The sequence below is a fragment of the Saccoglossus kowalevskii genome, chromosome 5, assembly GCF_978046115.1.
Source record: "Saccoglossus kowalevskii chromosome 5, keSacKowa6.1, whole genome shotgun sequence".
Taxonomy (NCBI): Eukaryota; Metazoa; Hemichordata; class Enteropneusta; family Harrimaniidae; genus Saccoglossus; species Saccoglossus kowalevskii.
In genome coordinates, this window is record NC_140645.1 from 43631642 (window position 1) to 43653894 (window position 22253).

At 36.9% G+C, this 22253-nt stretch overlaps 3 protein-coding genes across 3 annotated transcripts; 1 reads left to right on the forward strand and 2 right to left on the reverse strand.

Annotated features, from left to right (window-relative positions):
* Positions 1-1094: 1094 nt before the first annotated feature.
* LOC100375435 (Golgi-associated plant pathogenesis-related protein 1-like) lies at positions 1095-5015 on the reverse strand. The gene is made up of 5 exons (XM_085499723.1): positions 4922-5015; positions 3480-3621; positions 2692-2970; positions 2230-2310; positions 1095-1684 (listed from the first exon to the last, which is right to left on the reverse strand). The coding sequence occupies exons 1-5, from the start codon at positions 4988-4990 to the stop codon at positions 1515-1517; spliced, it is 741 nt and encodes a 246-aa protein (XP_085355849.1). The 5' UTR covers positions 4991-5015; the 3' UTR covers positions 1095-1514.
* Positions 5016-9102: 4087 nt separating this feature from the next.
* LOC144357574 (uncharacterized) lies at positions 9103-10357 on the forward strand. The gene is made up of 3 exons (XM_085499724.1): positions 9103-9330; positions 9569-9649; positions 10131-10357. The coding sequence occupies exons 1-3, from the start codon at positions 9201-9203 to the stop codon at positions 10283-10285; spliced, it is 366 nt and encodes a 121-aa protein (XP_085355850.1). The 5' UTR covers positions 9103-9200; the 3' UTR covers positions 10286-10357.
* A 2996-nt stretch (positions 10358-13353) lies between these two features.
* On the reverse strand, positions 13354-15524 carry LOC146746158 (uncharacterized). Its single transcript, XM_085499023.1, has 2 exons — positions 15496-15524; positions 13354-15387 (listed from the first exon to the last, which is right to left on the reverse strand). The coding sequence occupies exon 2, from the start codon at positions 15358-15360 to the stop codon at positions 13354-13356; it is 2007 nt and encodes a 668-aa protein (XP_085355149.1). The 5' UTR covers positions 15361-15387; positions 15496-15524.
* Positions 15525-22253: the final 6729 nt, after the last annotated feature.

The following is a 22253-nucleotide window of genomic DNA, read 5'->3' on the forward strand; positions in this document are numbered from 1 at the left end:
TTGCAGCGAGAGTTTGGGAAGACATACTGGCAATTCCAGTCGTTCTGACAGGACCACCCGCAATTGCTGAAACTTTTCGAAAATATGACCCGCCCTAAACAATGACTCGTTACAATGAATTGTTATATAAATATACCTGAATACTGAATTAGGAATGACGTCCGGTTTGCGAACATTCGTCACAGCCATGATGCAGTTTTATTTTGGGTCATATTCCGCCCATCTGCGTTGACATTGACACAAGTTTACACTAGTTACTGCTACCAGCATAATACCTTTCTCCCACGTGTTTACGCGGTATTGATAGACTGGACGTAATGTGACTGGGCAAAGTAATGTACTTTGTTAAATTACCAGGCGTATAACGACATTATAATCATGCAACACAGTGGTGGAACAAACTACTTGATTGTAATTAAAGTAGTTCGTGGTATTATTGCCATAACACATACTGTTAATGAATGAACGATACGATCGCTCAGAGACTTGTAACTTTAAATAAAATTTACCGACTTTACTTAAAAACATGCAATATTTGTAGACGTGGCACAGAAGAGAAGTGCTTCAAACGAGCTCAAAGAAAATGCTAATGACGTCACCGCTGTCTCCCCATAAGTACAACACATACAGTACACGGGACATCTTAGAACATTTTCATGTAGGAGGAAGGCCCGATAGCGCGATTTATTTTTGCGCATGGATTTCAAGTATTTTCGCATTGTGGGCGAAACTAAAAAATGTTTCCACGCATTGTTTACTCCAAAGGCATTTCAACATTGAACTTGAAGTAAACATGTTTTCTTTCGCTGTAACGATCACCGTGCTGGAATACCCTGGAAATTACAGAAAAATCGGCAACGAGATGCTGTTTTTTTAAACACCGCGGAAAAATCAGACACTCTGTCATGCCAGCTTGGTATATTTTAAAATCGTCTTTTTAGTATGTTCCGCTATTCACAATGCTGCGAAATTTTAACAGTCTATAGCCAAGATTATTTTGCTAATAAAAACCTGCATATATACCTTAAATTACACTATGATATATACTCGTTCATACGTAATTTAATTGCTCACATGCCTTGACAATAAACATGTTTCTCGTATGTTTGCACTGTTTTTATTTGTTCCTTGCAGATCGGTGGATCAAAAATATACATTACGAAGCAATGTTTGACAACACTGTTATTTAGTACATTAATGTTAGATTTACTGTATATAGAAATGAAAAGTAGTGTGGTCGTCGCACAGCGCTACTTTACACGCATTGTATGCGTCGCTATGAGTCCCATATATTACAGTAAGCTGTGCGACGACCACCACCCTTTAATTAGACATATTAATCTGAGATGTGTTCATGCTGTACCGAGTTGAACCTATGTAGAACCAATGCATAAGGCAATATGCCCCGCTATGTAGATTAGTGTTCTCAAGTAAGAGAACAAAATGGCGAGAATAACAGGTAGTCTGAAAAACTAGCCGGTATTATATTCAAAGTAGGTCGTGGTTTTGACCGACTATCGGCTCTCTCCTTCATCAATGGGTCTGAAGACGTTATCCTGTACTTGGCCCTGTACGTTGCCGGGAGGGCGATATTCACAGGCAAACTGCGTATTGCCATTAATGTCTACGGCAAAGTTACATCCGAGGCTCGTGCTCGAATTCCATACAACTTGAGTAAAGTGTCCTGTAAAATAAATGGATTATTATCATGATGCACATGTGATAAAGCCATCATCACGTGACATGTTTTGATATCATCATTCCATGTGATCAACCAAGTAATATGATTGGTCCGTGCAAGACAGGTTGAACGTATAGACATCGTTTGACAACCATTAAACATTATGATACGATGCGTCGGCGAAGCAACACAAATTGTATTAGAGACTCTTGTCTCATTGATCGTTGTTTTGATGGGTAGATTGATAGCTATGTATGCTTGTGGAGTGACTTACAAAAGAACAAATGTTTAAAAGGCGACTAGTTTTCAAGGCTCTGTGCGAATTGTAAAATGAAACTAGTAAATTGAAAAAGTAGACAAACTATATGTCATGCTTGGTCTTAGTAGTTCAAGTTTTTTTTTTCTGACGATGACCATGAACCAGCTTCACAACTTTACAGCTATAAAATATCACAATAAAATAAAGGCAATTCGACATTTTAATTAGGCATATTGAAGCTTGATGGGGGGAGGTGGAAAATAATGAAGGAATTCTTACGTTCACTTACCTACAGTACCGGTACTTTTAGATGGGTCATCATAATTATAGTCATTCACCTCGTCGTACCACAACTTGGTGATACCAAATCCTTCAAATTATGAAAAAAGTATTAAGTCTAGTGATGACGTGTATAAGTGAATCCAAGACGTAAGTAAGTGAATCCAAGAATGTAAGTCGTTTGTCATTTAGAAGATAGTCAAACATAATTTTCGTTGATGGTGGATTACGGCCTTTGAGTCACCCATTTACGTTATAGAAGCGTATTGTCACTAGCGGGCGTGATTTATAGTAATGGTCTCCTGACTCTTAGTATAAACTCGTATGGTGTGAACAAAACATCTTTCCAGTGTGTGTTAACATTTATCGTGTGGACATAGAAGTGTGTGGGTGCGAAAGCGAATGTGACGTTACAATAAAATCAGAACCTCTGTATGTGACCGTGTATAATATTTAAAAAAAAATTATATACCTGTAGTCTTCGAGACACTAATTTGTACACCCGCCAAATTCTCGCCGCTGTAGGTGTGTGTCAGTGTGCCAGAAGCGGCGCTATTGTCAGCAGCATTTTTGGCATCGCCTTCTTGAAGCAACACGTCGTACGTCATATTCTGGGCGCCATGGAGACATCGAAAATAGTTGTGAGCCTCGTTAAATTGTGGCCCAAGAACAGCCATACCACCAGCACCCGACGCATTTTGATTTGGAGCCGGGCACTTGCCATCTGCAGTGCCGTACCATTTACTGTAATCTTATTATTAAACGAATAGGGAATATGGAAGAAATGAATGTGATAAAATACTAATTACACTAAATAATTGATCACAAACCGGCGTCAAGTCGCCGTATTCAAATTTCCATTTGGGCTAAGGTGACTATATCACTGTGTAAAATTATGTTTGAATTATGTTAGAGGGCGCCATTGATAAATCTTAAGTGATTCGGCGTTGAAAAATTAATTACATTATAAGTACCAGTCAAGATCAACATAATTTCCCCATAACAAATCATTCTGTAATATTCACCATAAGTTTACATTGATCACTCAGAAGCTAGAACCGCGCCTGATTTACGCCTTCATTGATTAAACTAATTCCACCTTCTCAACAACTCACCTTCTCACCTTACACTCATCTACGGTGTGATCGTGGTTATGTTGGAAATAAAATTTCACAGTCTATTTACTCAATATTGTCGACGGCATCTCATGAACGCCAACTACTATAATTGGCGTAAACTTTTCTCTCAATCTGTACTTACCACAATCTTGTTCGTCTGATCCGTCACCACAGTCGGTCAGGCCATCACATATCTGGTCTTCACTAATACACATGGCAACACCCGCAGTGTCGGATATACATCCATACGGTTTAGATGGAACATTATTTTCACATAATGGACGCTGTAAACAATCATAGGAAATACGCGAATGATTCATGGCTGGAAGGCGGGAGTATTTCTTAGTAGAAATTGTACATCATGTATGCATCCACGATGACTACGTATGTTGAGAGATAATTGCATGAGAGGACTGGACTGCCAAGTCAGATATTTAATTCAGATCTGTCGTCGTTTATTTGTTAACAATCTCAGGTTGTTTCACTTATAATCCCGGAGAAAGAATTCGTTTGCGTGTGTTTGTGTCGCCCATGGGCAGTTTTAATACACCTTTCCCATAAATCGCGTCCTCTAGTGACAAAACGCTTATACAGCATAAGTGGGTAACACGACGGCGGTGTCGAAGCGTCATTATCGTTTTGATCTGTAGTTCTACATCATGAAGATTGTTTTTTGCTTTCTATGAGTGATGTATATGCCCCATAAATGTGTGAAAAAATTGTATAATCTATCAGTGACATGATTGGATGGCAGTGTCTGGTCAGGTCTATCTAATAAAGTTCAATTTATACTGAGGGTCATTCTCTCAGTGCATACTCAAAGACAAGTGTATGTTAGCATGTACTCAGGGCTGGCGCACACGTGATAATAAAATAAATACGATATTTACTATATGGGGGCCGCCATTTTGAATGCAGCATAAAACTAAATAAGAGACAAGTTGTGAAACGCGTTTTTGAGATAAATCTGGACAAAAATACAAATCTTTCACAAAAATGCGATCCGTTGGGGTTATATTAAGCCAACCGATAACAAAATTTCGGCCGAATTCGGCGTTTTTGTGTGGAAAAATCCCTTAAATAAGAACACCTAATTACACGAAGAACATAGAACACTTTCCAGGGGTATTTGAAACCAAAAATTGGCATTCCAGCTCAGCAGCCAATCAGCGACGGTCTTACAGTCAGATGACAATTTCGGTTTCAAATACCCCAGGAAAGCGTTCTATGTTCTTCGCGTAATTAGGTGTTCGTATGCAAGGGATTTTTGTTCAACCGTTCAATACGCCGTACAACTTTACGGTGAAACTGAAAGCGCTTTCAACCGCGTTGCCGATAATACAACCAAATACTATAAAAAGAACATGCTAATAAGATTTAATTTCAGCTTTGCTACAAGCGACATTTATGAATACAATATTGATCAATCATGCAACATTGATAATGGATGCTAATATTTTGCAAAAAGTGTGGACAGATTCGAAATGTAAAATATACTAATCGGTCCGAAATTAGTTTAAGTTTTTTTAAATGTGACAAACACTTTATAAATATAACTTACAAGTGTATACAAAGTATACATACCTTTTCAATTGCTGCAGTAACCAATGTTAGAGCCAGTACAATAGAAACAATCACACCTTGTGAAAACATTGTTGAAATCTTTCTCGCTGTCACAGAGAATGAAATTATCAACGCGGTGCCAGCTCTTTTATTGTCCTTAGGTTATTCCATTCGCAAAAAAAATAAAAACGGTGGGGGTGATGGAGGAGGTTATTCATTTACATTATAGCAATACTTATATATCGGGTCAAGGGTCAAGGGTCAATAGGATCCGAACTTTTTGTCATCAATCTCCTTCCTTGATTGGTTAGTTTCTCATTAATCAGTAATCACATAATTTGTCACATTATCTATTCAATGTTTGTATGTGTTACCAGAACATGTAACTCCACGTGATCGATAAATATTTGATGCTTGTTTTCACTATTTTAGTATATTTTTTGTGTTAATAAAGTATACATCGAAGCTAGACTATACTGTTATTCGAAACAATACAACGAGTGTCATTTGGTGTTTGAAAATCGGTCGAGATTGCGCCGATGTTTCGCTTGTCTATTAATAACGAAATAACATTAAAAATTAAACAAATTTTGATAATTACATGATTCTTACTTATATTGTGTTTATATAATGTGGACAGTCACATGTGTTCATTTATCGCTTAGTGGATAAAATTTATATTGCACTTTCATTTTTTACATGTAATATTATTATGAAAACAATACAATGTCGAACTTAGCAACATTTTGTTATAAATAATATTACTTTAACGGGGTCTTCTATATATATATATATTTTCATTTGTGTATTTAACCGTAGGATACACGCTTCAAATTAATATTTTTTGAGTTCTCCGATAGAATTATAATTAAATCATATGTACCCTATGTTACCCTATTGTGTTGACTAGCAATTGTAATATAGAATGAATAGTATGTTACTAATAGTGCATGTTACTACGAATATATATTCACAACTGGTGCAATCTTACAGGGGCACGCTCGCCCTTGAAAATTTGGAAATCTAGACCATATGAAACGCTATTTCCTGCATTTTTAGGGACAAATTTTGCTGACACAAAGAGTTTCAGCTTGATTTTGAAGGAGCGACGCCCGATGTTTGGCACTACATGACAGGGCTGTGCGGCCATATCCTTATCAAATGACATTTTTAATGCGCTATCCTGGCGTCAAACAGGCTCGGTAAAAAACAAGCACCAACGGATCTGAACCAAGGTTGCCCCAAAGTCGCATTCGTTAGTGAATGAATCTCGGCCAGTGAAACTGGCCTTCCAATTGAGTCTGTGGCACACTCTCATCCAGAGTAGGGGATTGCCCTTTTCATGTTTCGCCTAAGATAGGATTTAAACTTGGGTCTACCGGTCTAACGCGACAACCAATATTCTCTCAGTGGCCGATCGCAATTTACTTAGCACGCACTTTTATGACGCACGGATTATGGGTCTCACTTCAACTAACGGTTTAATATACGAAAGGATTATAACCATGGCAATAGTTTGTAATCATGTGGAATAATATACAATTATATTTGTATTCTCATCTATTCGATGTGTTACTGTGTTGAGTGTCCCGTGGTACCAGCAAACATGAGTGTTCATGTGACTACTGAATAACAGATACCTGCATATCCATTTCATATTCATTGCATCGTAAAGTGTGTGTGATAACGTAACACTGTTTATTTTAGTCATATTATGTTACTGAAATAAATACTTATGTATTCATAATAATAATAAATTAGGTAAATAACTTCAACCTTTAAAACATCAAAACATTCGTTGTATTGATATAATAGTTGCTGATAACAGTGCGAAAAAAGAAGAATACGAAGATTTGCTTTAATTTTTTAAATTTGAATCATTTAACGAAAAAAATAACCGCGATCACATTTTGTAGATGTTATACGAACGTTTGGGTTGTACAAAAGCGGCCAATCTTCCCATTTGCACAATATGATACAATGATTGCAGTACCCTCCCCACAAAGACGTGTTTAAGGTAAGTGAAGAGAGGGTAGATCAACGTATTTTCAAACGTGTTGGCTATGAATATATATCACATTTTTTATTTCGGGAATCTTAAAAAGCACGATTTCTAAAGATGCACTATATATATATATATATATATATATATATATATATATATATATATATATATATATATATATATATATATATATATATATATATATATATATAGAGCCAGTAAAATTAAGTGTTTTTATTATAAGATTGCTGGTAAACTTCATTTATAACGAAAACATTTCAATTTTTATTGGTTTACTAAACTGTATGTCTTATTATTGTGCGACACGTGGTGAGTCACAACTTGTATCTGAAGCATATTGTTAAAACCAGTCAAATACAAGTAGCGTTGTCGTTCTTCATACCCGCATGCCATCATACCATCATCTTTTGACGATGAACCCGTGTTAAAATGCTGACTAAGGTTGAACACCAACAGATGAGTCGACCCCTATTCTGTACGAGAATGTCAGTGAAAAGGCTTAAGCCACTTGCCGAGATTATTCACTAACGATTGCGACTTTTGGTTGAGATCCGATTGTTTACGTTGAAATAACCAGAATACGGGTACTTTCCCAATCATGGAATACAATAAAAATGCAATATGTGTACCCTTCTCATTACCTCAAGATATTTGCACATAACACTCGTGCAGAGAGAGACATTGACATTCAATGACGGTTTCGTCCATCAAATAGTGTAACACGCTACTTCAAAACGAAAATATAGCGAGTTCAAGTAACTGACGAGACACCAGTAGCATATAATCTTCGACTGAAAGTGTTTTATTTGGCCGAAAACCTGTACACCGACGCTGCCGTGAATCATATACATAGCCAAAGCTCAAGACCTGCTGTGGCTTTTAATTGTCCCGTTTTCGTCTATGTGTGTGATTTCATGGAGCCGGTGACATTCAAAATACGCATCAAAGTAGGGTTTATGAATTAAACGTATTCGTATTGACACAAGTCGTGTGACCTATATCTGTACATCTACATATTCACGGCCACCGTGCGTATTCGTATTGACACAAGTTGTGTGACCTATATCTGTACATCTACATATTCACGGCCACCGTGCGTATTCGTATTGACGCCAGTTGTGTGACCTATATCTGTACATCTACATATTCACGGCCACCGTGCGTATTCGTATTGACGCAAGTCGTGTGACCTATATCTGTACATCTACATATTCACGGCCACCGTGCGTATTCAAAAAGCTATATAAATAAGTAAATCAATCACGATACAATGCATCGTTGTTTTTCCTGTGTGTATTTGTCGTGAATAAGGCAAAACGCCTTTTCATCGTCTTCAAATAGTTACCCTTACCTAATTCGCATAAGAATACTGTTGGTTCAGACTCGTTTCGGGAAAGCGAGCCTAGCTAGCACCTAGTGTGGATTAGCATAACACAGTGTATATTGCCATAACTTCTAATATTTATATCTGGCAAGTATGTGATGAGTACTCGCATGTCAGAGTACACACATCGACGTTGGTGAGATTGAACCATCTACCGCCGGTGGGTCCGAATAAAATGACCTGGAGACAATGTAAATACTTTTTTTAGGACGAGTCATCGAAAATTAATACAATAAAATAGAAATGATGCTTATAGTAGTAGTGTAAGAATTTCTTCCTTCCTGTTGGTATACCGTGTCGGTCATCCATCTAAAACACGATAAGTAAGACTTACTGCTGAACCGAGGAATTCAATTCACGTAACCATCCACAGCAGGAACTTATCACCCTCTAGTCTTGACGTTGTTATTTCATAGTATGTTCAGATACCCACGTTACATCGGATACGTAAAAGTAATCAATGTGAACATGGGCGGACGTGTAAGTAAGTAAGAAAGCAAGCGACCACAGAAAGAAGTGAATATTATTCAATAACGCCGTATATCCTATTATCAAAATACATTTTCGAACAAACCCAAAGGTTTCAAAATTCTGTGCAATTTTCTGAATACGTAAATGTTCAGCATATTGATGTGTACAAGGAAGATATTTCAGGGGGTGTTTACTGACTGCTGATTAAGAGGAGGGCTGAATACACAATACACATTGTATATAGTTAAAAATACACAGTGTCAACAGTTAACAATGTAAGCAATTATACATGATACAATACAGCATGAGCTTTCAAATAATGTTAAGTGAACAAAAGCTCTACTGGATCTCCATCGACTCAGAGTAAAGATATATAAAACATTCTTTTTTTAGCCAGTGAAGTGCCAGTTCTAAACGCCATGTGCCCAAGCAACTATCCCTACAGCTGCGCAACAATGGGAATGGCCGGTATTGTCCTTTGCATCTCAGATGGTCAGATATGTGATGGAATATTTCAATGTAGCGATGACAGCGACGAGTACACATGTGGTATGTATTAAATAAATACTCAATGAATCATTAACATTTGATTATATTGCATGAAATATTAAACAGTCCATATTTCATTTAACGGCTCATCTGGAATAATTGACGGAATTTGGTTGTCCTGTGATAGCTAAAACATTAATTAGCAAATGAACAATAATCAATATATATATATATATATGAATTATATTATTGATATATTATAAACATAACAGTGATGAACTACTCAATTTATTTTCAGGATTCGGCATCAGTAAAATGTGGTATGATGAGATTGCAGACTACAATTACAATGACCCTGATAGCAGTACTGGAGTTATTGGTAAGTGGAGCATGCATGAGCGTGCATGATTCTGAAACACAACATAATCCGGGTTATTCCATCCGTGCCTGTCGTGCATTTTATTATGAAGGAAATAAGTATTCTCACTCATCATAAATCATGGCTGTACATTAGCTAAAACCTAGATCTCAATCTCTGGGCTGGGACCAAAATAAACACAACGATGCATTTCCACTTTGCATATATGTTCCCTGATATATTTCTACACGACAAAGTTCAATGTTGTGGAAAATATTTGTTTTGTGGGAGATACGATGCTTTCAAATACGAATGCAGCTTTAAGACGATTGTCTGCTCCCACGCCCACTATTAGAGTATATGAACCCATGTGTTTATAGTATACATAACATTTCTGAGAATAAATACACTTTGGCATGTGAAGGGGCATCTTATGAAATATCGAATTTATTTCATGCTAGTACAGTGTATAATGATAATATGCGGTTTCTGTCTCTTTCAGGTCATTTCACACAAGTGGTGTGGGCTGAAAGTACTAAACTGGGATGCGACTATGCCCTGGATAGCAACAACAAGGTTCACATCGCATGTGAATATGAGCCCTATGGAAACTACGCTGGCCAGTATACCAGCAATGTTAAACTACCAATCTCTTAATTATTATTATTATCTCTTCTACTGGTCAAGTAGTTTTATGAGACATTAACTTGAATAAAAATGTAGCATAAATCACATAGTAATTTCTGTCATGTTTGTTTCGGGATGCCGTTAAGGATGTAGTGTTGTCCACTATAAATCCTTTCTGTGACATTTGTTATCAGTGGACTTATCTTGACATCACTATTCTTTGGTTGATGTGCATCCAATCATTATCGTCTCATTTATTTTTATACCAAGAGTTAAATAAACTTTTACTGGCCCAAATATCACTGATTTCCGTATTTCCGCTCAAAAAGATAAATCTGGTAAATGCAACAATACCAATAATATTGCTTAAAATGTTTTGTTTTTTTAAAAACTCGTGTTCATCGCTCAAAACGTACATACATGTTGTTGCCACTCCACGCGTCATGTCGTCTTGTTTTTTTAATGGGCGTATATTGTAGTTTGAATTGTGTCCGTGTGTCAAATTTCGGTATTACGTTTTAAGAATTACACCACAGTGAAGTTAGTTTCATAACACGTGACTCTTCAGCGTTCCTGTGTGTTATTTCATTATATGATTGACCGCAATATTGACTATAATTCGTGAGGCCAACAGCCGACGTAATTTCAGTCAGAAACATCTCTGACCGTGATCATTAATAAAAACACTTTCTCTAAATTTTGGGTTATTCGATATAAATCGCAATAGCTATTTCGTTAAGAGATGTTCTACATGCTTTGATTGATGCTGTGATTTTGAACTTATTCCTTGGTCAACTTTCTCCGTCAAATGTGTTACACATTAACTAAGGCTGCAATAGCAGTTTAAAATATGTAGCTAAGACATTGACGGTTTCCAAGTTATGTACAGAGTGTGAATACAACTGTAGTCATTACATTCTGCATATTAATATAAATATGACCAGTTTACATAATGCATAACTACAAAAGGTTCACATAATAAACCAACGACCAGAACAATGGGTCACGTGACCAATAGTGGCTGTAGTTAAATAATACTAGTAACACATGTTTGTGAGGGTAATATCACGATTTGTTGCTTGCCCAATGGGATAGTGGTCATGACCATAATATTGATGATGCCGAGACATCACATCGAGCAGACCATCCACCATGCATAGTCACATCTACCATACACTACTCACACCCGCACTCCCACAAAATAACAACACTTATATTTGAAGTATGCAACATTTTATTTGATGTATTATAACAAGTTTCACATTACTCAATATTATACATATATTGTTTGCTGAAAAAAACTGCGAAATACACACGTAAACGCTATTTTCAGCAGTGTGAACCACTCAATTTATCGAGTATAATATTTTTGAAATAAATTGAGAAATTCCAAATGCAAGTTATTTAACCACTCGCAGATAAAAATGTCAGAGTGCCGTAGAAATGATTGAAATCACATTCTCACGAACGTACTACACCTTCTATTCCATAGACACGCAGATTGCCACAAACCATCCGATCTGACACATACCGCGCGTGGAGCTGTGGGAAAAAGTGGTCGGAACTATTTCCTGTCAACACAGGTGGCGCTATTCGATTGGTTAGCGGCGATCTGCGTGCGTGCGTTCGCGTCGTCGTGTGATAGGTATTTTTGATGGTTAAAAACCTTTCACTTAGGTAACCGGGATTCGGTCGTTTCCACGCTAGGCTAACAAAAGACACACACAAGCTTCGTTCATGTTCCCAAAACGATTCTCTGCTGGTCCCTGGTTTTCACCCGAGACAGCATTAAATCCATCTTTATTTCTTGTCACCCCTTAACCAATTACAATCAGTATAAGAGACTCCAAGGCCTTGCCTTCCAACAAACAACCAATCACATGAAAGTTTTACACATCATAATCAATTAATTACTCGTCAAGCTGTCTAGAGAAAACATTTCTATACATTGTCAACGCTAACTAATATTGATGGGGTAATAATCTCGCACTAACATTCCACCAAGATACTACCTTAGTTTAAAATCGCAAACAACATTGGTTTAGAATTACAGCTACTGTCTTGTATCTTAAAAACTGCAGAGTCATAAGATGTTTTTGGTTGATTTCGACCAGCTCGCCATCTGGTCTTGTCATTAACCTTTATCAGTATATGTCATGGCAACCACTGTCAAACTGACTGAAATATAAATCATGATACAACCCCCTGTTTTACATTCTGCATGTTCTCCGAACATACCGTTCCAATACTAAGGATGTCATCACATTTATATTTCACACGTCAAATACATCAACAATCGTTAAGCAAGTAAAATACACTCTAATATAACAAAATACATAGTTTCAAATGAGTAAATACAATGATTACATATGGTAATTATAATTTCAAATAAAAAGCTATAAATTTAAACACTATACTGTTATGATTCTAAAATACAATAGTTATATATATTTAAATAAAAAGATTATAAGGTTAAATACATTGGTTATATTTTCGAATATCCTACTCTATCAAGGAGAGGTGCCAGCACTTCACTTGCTATCCCAATTATTCAGTATTGGGTTCCCTATCTACTGCATACTAATAATATCCCTGGGAATCTCGGTATATACTTCAGATAGACCCACCAATAATCTATAATGATTCCCTACCTCTTCCACAGCCGCACACTTACTATCTTTCCACTTTGGTATCTTAACGGCTTTGGGCAAAGGAATTACACGTTCTAAACCATGAAATTTTGTATTTTAAATCACCCCATTCGATATTCAACACGGACGAAATTATACCACGTTCAACTGTTAAATTCTCGATCACGGGTCGCTTTGCAAAGGCCAAATGGCTCGGAGACACGTACAGGGTCATAACATTTACCAAGACATACAGCTTGTCATTGGATATCTCTAAAATTAACTTAGTACGGGGCAATTTAGGTGCACGATACATTATAGAGCGATTACGATAACACTTGCACAATCGAATAACCGCCAATATTAATAAGAATCCTGAACACATTAAAATCAGAATTAACGTTTCATTTCGAAGTTGGATCATGGAACTCTTCAAATCTCGCAAGGGGTGGTCCGTAATTAACTCGTCTACTGGCAAATATAATGTTTTAGCCCGGACCCTGGGAAGGGATGCATCAATATGCTCAATGTTCTCACCTTACAAACTGTATATACTGACAAAATCAGTGACCCTGTGCTTATAATAGCCAGAATGGTTTCCATTATAGTAATAGTTTTGACTTCCAAAAACGGTAAGGCAGGGGTTTCATCCGTAATGTCGCTAAATAATTTGTCTACTTTTGAATAATAAATTGGTTTATTTTTCCTTAATAAATCTGCCGTTCTGTTTAAATCTACCACCAAACGTGCATCAGAACGTACAATTTCCTCGAAATTCCCTCTGTTAATGGTGATGTTAGGGAGTTGTACTCGCCACGGGTTTTCATACATCGATTCCCCCGTAATTTCTGTCAAATCATCTGGGTCATAAAAGGGTATTAAAAATGGCAAATTTACCGGATGCAGAAACGTGGGGGCCTCGTCTTCTGTGCAACTGGTTAACAATGGCGATATATAGAGATTGTCGGAATTCATAGCGCATCCACAGGGCAATTTAATTATACACATTGTACAACCTTCAATAGGCTCAGGGCTTTTATCCCCGCATGCTATTAACCATTTAGTATCATTGCTATTTACCAAAATATTCCCCTGTCCGATTTCGAGAATCTTAGGGTCGTATACTGGGTTGAGTATTAAATCTATTTTACATGTGTTATGAATTTCCTCTTTATTATCATAGAACAAGGCCTTCGTACACGACGACTTACGCATATTTATCATGGTAATCACAGAGGGACAATCTTTTACTGTCAGACCAGTACAAGACGAAATTTGGTCTGCACTCATTTCAATGTAGTAAGTTTCATCTTCATTAACCCCAAAATACTCTGCAACTGACGTTACCTTCGTGCGCCCGTTCTTTGCTGTATTATTGTCGAAATGCTGAGGTTTATCACCTAAATCATAAGGGAGGGGCATAGGCATGACTATCACTTTATACACTTCGAATATGTCGTTTTTTATAGTAATGGGGATTCCAACCTTTATGTACACATTATTGTCTGTACGCCGAAATGTCACTCTCGCATTATGGTAATAATAATTCAAATTCGTGTATGCTATATCAAAATTAGGATATTTCTTTCGTAGCTTCTTTCGCACTGCCCTTAAAGCATCCCCTAACACTCTCGGTCCTACCAACTGCAAAGGTAACCTTTCTTGTAATAACACGTCAATCGAACCCACCCTACGTTGTGTCTCCCTTTCAAGTAACTGTAACGCTTGTAGGCGTTGAATAGCATATCGAAACATTAAATGTGTGGATCGCCGTTCATAATTTAATTCTTTTTCTAACGCCTCTTGATTTAGTTCCATTCTGTTCAAGCGCTTTCTCCATTGCGATAAATCAGATACGATCGAATAAATGGCCTCATGATTTTCCTTAATCCCATTCAGAGCATTCCCTATTCTTTTATTCGTCGTGAAAACATATGAGTTTAAATCATCTTCGTACGCAACAATTTGATCAGTCATAACCTCGGTGGAACTTTCCAATGCCGCTACATGCCGTCTCAAAATATTTACGTCGTTCGACGTGGCCGTTCCGAATAAAGATTTCGATACCTTCCCTACAAAGTCTAATAATCCCCTTTTCTGCCGTTCATTTCCCAAATTCTTTTTCTCTATCTTTGGAAATAACACACGAATCGCTCGTTCATCTCTCGAAATATGATACATATAGAACTTATTCTGTTGTTCGACTAAGTTCAAAGTTTCCCCGTATTCCTCACAAAACTTCGGAATGAGGTGAACTGTTTCGTTCGAACATAATGACTCATTCACACTCATCATAGGAATATCTAAATAAGGTATTGCGAACGTATGATGCCAGTACGTTAGGCTGTTATCGATGTTTGCTACCCGTTCAAACAATACTCCATAATTGGGGCGCAGAACATAATCTCTCATCTGCACAGACGGTTTCCATCGTACGACCAGTAATACACTAATAAATATCAACGCTATTCTCATCTTGACATCAATTTCTCGGGAGACGCACTATAAATTAGTAATGAAATGAAAAGAAAGGGATATGACACATGATAAATGAAAAATTCGTGGCCAATTCTCAATTTGCGTGGTCGAATGGTAGAATTAAGTACCCACCTAAAGCGTTTCCTATGTTCTCATCAAATTGTCCATGGTGTCACCGCCCGGCGTCTTCATGAAAGTGTGACCCCCAACACCAAACCCGACGTAGCTATAGTGCGGACATAACACTTCCATGTAATTTAAACTTAGGCTTTATCATGGATTCTTTCCACGCTCCTTGAGAAATGATCTCGTATGAATGAATTCGTTAAGTATTGTCGTTAGTAATGAATGATGTGCGTCCCAGGGCCTAAATAACACTCGTCTTGTCACACACTAATCTCTTTTTAATATACTTCTAAACCATTAATCAACTTTTCCCGCCTTCTTTTGTTTGCTTTCGTCGATCCCATAAGGGGTATCGGATGGTCTTCTAAAAATAATCTCGCCTGTTCGTTTAAATTCTCATAACATTCCCAAGAATTTTGATCTTTTGGGTACCCCACCCATTTAATAAGATACTCTTTTCTACCGTTCCTTAGCCTACCCTTAATAATCTTTTCGATACCAAAATATCCGCTATTCTTACTATTCATCTCTGTGTCTCTGGGCATACATACAATTCAATACCACAAAAAAAACGGTAAAAAAAAGATAGAAAAGTAAGCAATACATTACATTACTGAGCAATAGGGTTAGGGTTCTGGAAAAGAGTTCAACGTCCTTATTGAGTTACACAGTGTCAGTTACAGTGTCCAGCGAGCAGTTCTCTAAGCAATACACAGATAGCTAAAGTTCTAATTCAAAGTCTATATAGCGTCTTCTTCTCTTGTCGTCGCGTTAGTCCGGGTCGTTATTTGTCATCTTCTTGTCTTTAATGTCGCTCAATTCTTAATTATACAGTCCTATCCGGTACTGGTCCTTCCGAAGGGGTTCTGAAATCTTCATCTCTTCAGCGTTGTACATCGGTGCCATACTGGTAACGGTGTTAGTCGTCGAGCGCGGTTTCTGAGTCGTCTCTGCCATGGAGCTGTTAGTTCGGTTCACAAGAAAGACACCTCTTCGTCATTTCACTTTTCTTCACAGGATGATTTTTGTGTTGAACACAATGCCCAAGGGTTATCCACCACGTGTGATAGGTATTTTTGATGGTTAAAAACCTTTCACTTAGGTAACCGGGATTCGGTCGTTTCCACGCTAGGCTAACAAAAGACACACACAAGCTTCGTTCATGTTCCCAAAACGATTCTCTGCTGGTCCCTGGTTTTCACCCGAGACAGCATTAAATCCATCTTTATTTCTTGTCACCCCTTAACCAATTACAATCAGTATAAGAGACTCCAAGGCCTTGCCTTCCAACAAACAACCAATCACATGAAAGTTTTACACATCATAATCAATTAATTACTCGTCAAGCTGTCTAGAGAAAACATTTCTATACATTGTCAACGCTAACTAATATTGATGGGGTAATAATCTCGCACTAACATTCCACCAAGATACTACCTTAGTTTAAAATCGCAAACAACATTGGTTTAGAATTACAGCTACTGTCTTGTATCTTAAAAACTGCAGAGTCATAAGATGTTTTTGGTTGATTTCGACCAGCTCGCCATCTGGTCTTGTCATTAACCTTTATCAGTATATGTCATGGCAACCACTGTCAAACTGACTGAAATATAAATCATGATAGTCGCCTCGGGGGCTGAGTTCGATTGTAACGTTATATCGTGCTAGTACTTTTGTTTTTATCATACTGAATAACATGGAGTCTGTGTGTCCACTTTTAATTAAATACTTTTGTTTTTATTTTGTGTATAAAGTTGCGAGCATAGACTTTCTCATTGTCGAAGTGTTCTTTGTCGAACGATTCCCAAAATATGATAAGTACATAGTCATGTTGAGTTGGTAAATGGACAAATATTGTACGGTTGTTCATGGGTTTCTGTGCTGTTACATTAAAAAATACACTTATGATACTTTGTACTTCATTGATTTTCATGCTTATAAGCAGCAAAGTCAACTTTCATTCACAAAAAGCAAACAGATGGAATGATTGAGTCATGAATAATGGCGCATTAATTCAACTTTGTTTTTAATATCTACCACTGTGACATTGCATTTCTTGATTTGGAAATTAAATAAGATGAAGCAAGTTATACTACACTGTTACCCATTGTAGTTACTTGAACGAATTATTGAGATTCGAAACTCAAAATATGATATGAAAATCAGTATATAATTCTCATTTTCTCTAAATATAACAATTGACGCTTTCCCGGGGACTAGATGTGATGTGTTTGCTTTCTATAACCGCCATTACGCTTAAAGTTTTATTGAAGTCGAAGACAGTGAGAAAGTGAAACTGGAGATGTCGGCCAGTAGAAGAGAACAGGACACTTTCTCACACTATCTAATTAGGCAATTCAATGATTTTGTAAACGTTTTTGGTTTTGCAGTATCTAAGCGACCAATTTACCATGAGGATATAGAGCATAAACATATTAGCATATTATTATATTAGCATAAACGTAACCGAAAAACGTAAAACCGAACATATATTTACATTCGTTTTGAAATTAGATTTAGGGTATGCTTTACTGCGAGTCCAATATATCATTCAAAGCAGATTTATTTCACAATTATTATACTATTAATTTATTTCTAAATACATTAAACTTACATTTCTAAGTCCCATGTTGAAAATGTTGGCAATATTTCGCACAATACCATGCACTGCCGACTTCGAAATGTCGAAGGTATTGCTTACTTCTCTCATTGACTCTTGGTTTACTAAGTACCAAATACAATCAGTTGCTTCTCTGGGGAAACCTGCTGTCTGCCACCGGCATGTATGTTCTGATATAAGTAAATATCCAATCCGCTCTAACATATAATTAAACACACCTCGGCTGATTCGAAAGTGAAAACAAAAATCACATAATGAGTACTCCGGTACGATTACTTCAGCGAAATCCCGGATTCTAGGAACATATTTCCTACGCAAAAATATCGTAATTAACGCAGCGATTGATATGAAATTAAATAAAATATCAAAAATAAAACCAGCTTCAGTCTTTCTGTAACTGCTGAAAAGTGATAAATTCTTGGAAGTTGTCGGCCATATTGTATATATCCGCGAGTGTAGATTTTGCCGTTCGTTTGTAATTTCCCGGGTTACGATGCTGCGTATGAGCAATAACGAAGCATGACGTAGGTCGTACCTACTCGGGTCATGACCCGCGTTAGAATCGAACTCGGCTTGTACAATGATAAGTAACGCGCATCGAACTGTGTGGAGTTCGGACGCCGACCTGCAGCGTCAACGCGCTTAGGTAGTAAACTCAACAAATGAGTTGAACCGTGACTGTTTTTTAATTCCATTGGGGTTCTTTTGTTTCAAGGCGGAATATAGTTCCACCCTCGACACGCCTGGGCTGATTTTCGTTGCCATTGACAACACATACACCAGAAATAGACATATCTGTAATGTTATGTCCACTAGAATTAAAATGAAGTGAAATCGGATAAAAACGATTTTTCATTGTCTTGATTGTTGTAGATGCTCGGCAAACCAATCACCCAATCGACGAACCCTGGAACCAATATAAAGTTTCCCGCATTTATAACATGAACTGCAATATACAACATTCATCGTAATACAACTGAAAGCATTATTGACCACAGCATTTCCCTTGTGACCAAACCTACGATTGGAGTCAGTCGGTAATAAAAACACAAGTATTATACCTGGGTCGACAGAACCATATTTCTCTGGGTCTCCCCTTTTCCCCGTGTGTACCAATAACCCTCTTAAATTAGTGTCACGGCGCCAGGCGGTAGTAGACATTTGTAGAAACGTGGAAGTAGTCTCTTCGATGGGCTGTAAAATGTGAAATATTTGTACATTATATTTTTAAAGCGCAGTGGTCGTCGCGCAGCACGTGTTCGAATTTCATGTAAATAAACAGTGTATTTTACACGCGTTGTATACGTCGCTATGAGTCCCTTATCGAACTGGACGCGGCACGACGACTACCATCCTTTAATCCTGACATTTAAAGGATGAGATGTAAGTGCCAAAATTACACGATTCTGATTGCCACTGGAAACCGTAGAACCAATACAATCTGATCTAGACATTGACATAACCTTGGCCAATGCTTTCCCAGTGATATTACGAGGATAACCTCGTTTTTTGAGGTAATCACATAAATTACCCACCTAGTTATGGAAATCAGTATCATCGCTGCAAATACGGCGTACGCGGAGTAACTGTGAATAAGGTATGGAGACCTTCATTCCAGTAGAATGTGATGATTCATACTGTAAATAACAATGTGAATCAGAAGGTTTCGTGTAAATAGAAGTAGAAATCAGATCACCATCAACCCTTAGTTCTGCTTTAGTGCCTTGAAAAGACGAAAAATGAATTATTACTCCTGATATGACATGAATAAACATGTATAGCTCGAACCAAAACAACTACCCATTGCAACACCTCGTTTTTGTATATAATGTTTAGCATTAAATAACAAAAACAATTCCCGTTCAAAACTAGTTTCGCTAGGCTCACCAACACAAACGTGGGAGGATCCTTAACTGCCCTTTTATTTAGAAAATGTTGTAAAGTAAACAGTCAATCAGTGTGCGGGATAGATGTATATAATGATTTTAAATCAATAGAAAATAAATATCCGGGTTTATCTGGTGTGCAACAAAATAACTCTAGTTTTCTAAGCGCATCATTCGTATCCTGAACATATATAGGCTGTGACGTAACGATTGGTCTCAACATTGAATCCAAATATCGATCTATTGAGAGAAATTAGACCTTTGAACTACCAATGTACATGCATTTTAATGTTAATAAAGTAAGGCATTCTGATGAGTGCTATACGTTATTTTAATTGATCAACTCATTGAAGATTAAATATTACTTAATATCAATTCTGGCACATTCGCTGTTTATTTCGAATGCTAAAGTTCCTTCAAAACCTTGAAAGCAACCCCGAAAGCAAAAACGGCCGGGGAAGCACCAGTGCGGCGAACGACAATTTGTTATGCGCAGTATCATTGCGCAGTAGTTTCAGTGACGCAATTCATGTGATATACCCATGTAATATCTACTTGGCGGTCAATATACCATGTAATATATATTTTTATTCAATGTAATGTGACCGGGTTTCAACCAATCACAGCAGTGAGATGTGATGATAGGCCATGATACACCACATACTACCGCTGTGCCCTGTCAGTGCCACTGTGTTTTGTTCCCTTTGTTTGAAATAATCGATACTTATTCACATATTGATAAATTATCTGCGTTTCGTAGATTAGCAGTTAATTGTTATCTATTCGTTTGTAAATTATTAACAGGTGGGATTTCACCTGCTCTGATTGGTTAGTGGCTAAGTAGCCAGGTGTTCATGACTAATATAGTCGGAAGAGTATTCTATTGTATTCATTTATTTTTATTTTCATAAATATATATTGTTCTTAATATATGGATGACGCCGACGTCCAACCTAGGTACATCTGACATTACGTCGGGTAAAGGTTTCCACTAGTTTTTATATCTGGTTTTTCCTTGGCGGTCGATGTATTCGCGATTGGGCTTTAGCATGAATTATTTCGAGTATATTTACATATGTAAGGGGAATACCTGTAATAAACATGTGTGGCTCATGGATACTGCAACCACCGCATACTACATTTCATACTTGTGAAGTTATTGATGGAATGATGGGCGCAAAAAAAACGACACAGATGTACACGACACACACACCCGATATATGTTTTTATTTATTTATTTATTTATTTATTTATTTATTTATTTATTTATTTATTTATTTATTTATTTATTTATTTATTTATTTATTTATTTATTTATGTATTTATTTATGTATTTATTTATTTTTATTTATTTATTTATTTATTTATTTATTTATTTATTTATTTATTTATTTATTTATTTATTTATTTATTTATTTATTTATTTATTTATTTATTTATTTATTTATTTATTGTTTATTTATTTATTACGTATCATTCTTTGCATTCCGCCCAGCTATCAGTTTAGCTTAGTCGACAGAAAGACCACTGCATGCTGTGCTGATATAAGGCTTGTGTTAAAAAAATAAAGGGAAAGTTGTTCTATAATTTGCTGCGAGAGTTTGGGAAGACATACTGGCAATTCCAGTCGTTCTGACAGGACCACCCGCAATTGCTGAAACTTTTCGAAAATATGACCCGCCCTAAACAATGACTCGTGACAATGAATTGTTATATAAATATACCTGATTACTGAATTAGGAATGACGTCCGGTTTGCGAACATTCGTCACAGCCATGATGCAGTTTTATTTTGGGTCATATTCCGCCCATCTGCGTTGACATTGACACAAGTTTACACTAGTAACTGCTACCAGCATAATATCTTTCTCCCACGTGTTTACGCGGTATTGATAGATTGGACGTAATGTGACTGGGCAAAGTAATGTACTGTGTTAAATTACCAGGCGTATAACAACATTATAATCATGCAACACAGTGGTGGAACAAACTACTTGATTGTAATTAAAGTAGTTCGTGGTATTATTGCCATAACACATACTGTTAATGAATGAACGATACGATCGCTCAGAGACTTGTAACTTTAAATAAAATTTACCGACTTTACTTAAAAACATGCAATATTTGTAGACGTGGCACAGAAGAGAAGTGCTTCAAACGAGCTCGGAGAAAATGCTTATGACGTCACCGCTGTCTCCCCACAAGCACAACACATACTGTACACGGGACATCTTAGAACATTTTCATGTAGGAGGAAGG

What these genes read in the sequence shown, in the direction of transcription:
- LOC144357574 (XM_085499724.1), top strand. Translation starts at nt 9,201, where the DNA reads ATGTGCCCAAGCAACTATCCCTACAGCTGCGCAACAATGGGAATGGCC. An exon ending in CAGCGACGAGTACACATGTG is followed by an intron (nt 9,331 to 9,568) that starts GTATGTATTAAA and finishes ATTTATTTTCAG; the next exon opens with GATTCGGCATCAGTAAAATG. An exon ending in TAGCAGTACTGGAGTTATTG is followed by an intron (nt 9,650 to 10,130) that starts GTAAGTGGAGCA and finishes TGTCTCTTTCAG; the next exon opens with GTCATTTCACACAAGTGGTG.
- LOC146746158 (XM_085499023.1), bottom strand. Translation starts at nt 15,360, where the DNA reads ATGAGAATAGCGTTGATATTTATTAGTGTATTACTGGTCGTACGATGG.
- LOC100375435 (XM_085499723.1), bottom strand. Translation starts at nt 4,990, where the DNA reads ATGTTTTCACAAGGTGTGATTGTTTCTATTGTACTGGCTCTAACATTG. An exon ending in TTACTGCAGCAATTGAAAAG is followed by an intron (nt 3,622 to 4,921) that starts GTATGTATACTT and finishes GATTGTTTACAG; the next exon opens with CGTCCATTATGTGAAAATAA. An exon ending in ATCAGACGAACAAGATTGTG is followed by an intron (nt 2,971 to 3,479) that starts GTAAGTACAGAT and finishes TTTAATAATAAG; the next exon opens with ATTACAGTAAATGGTACGGC.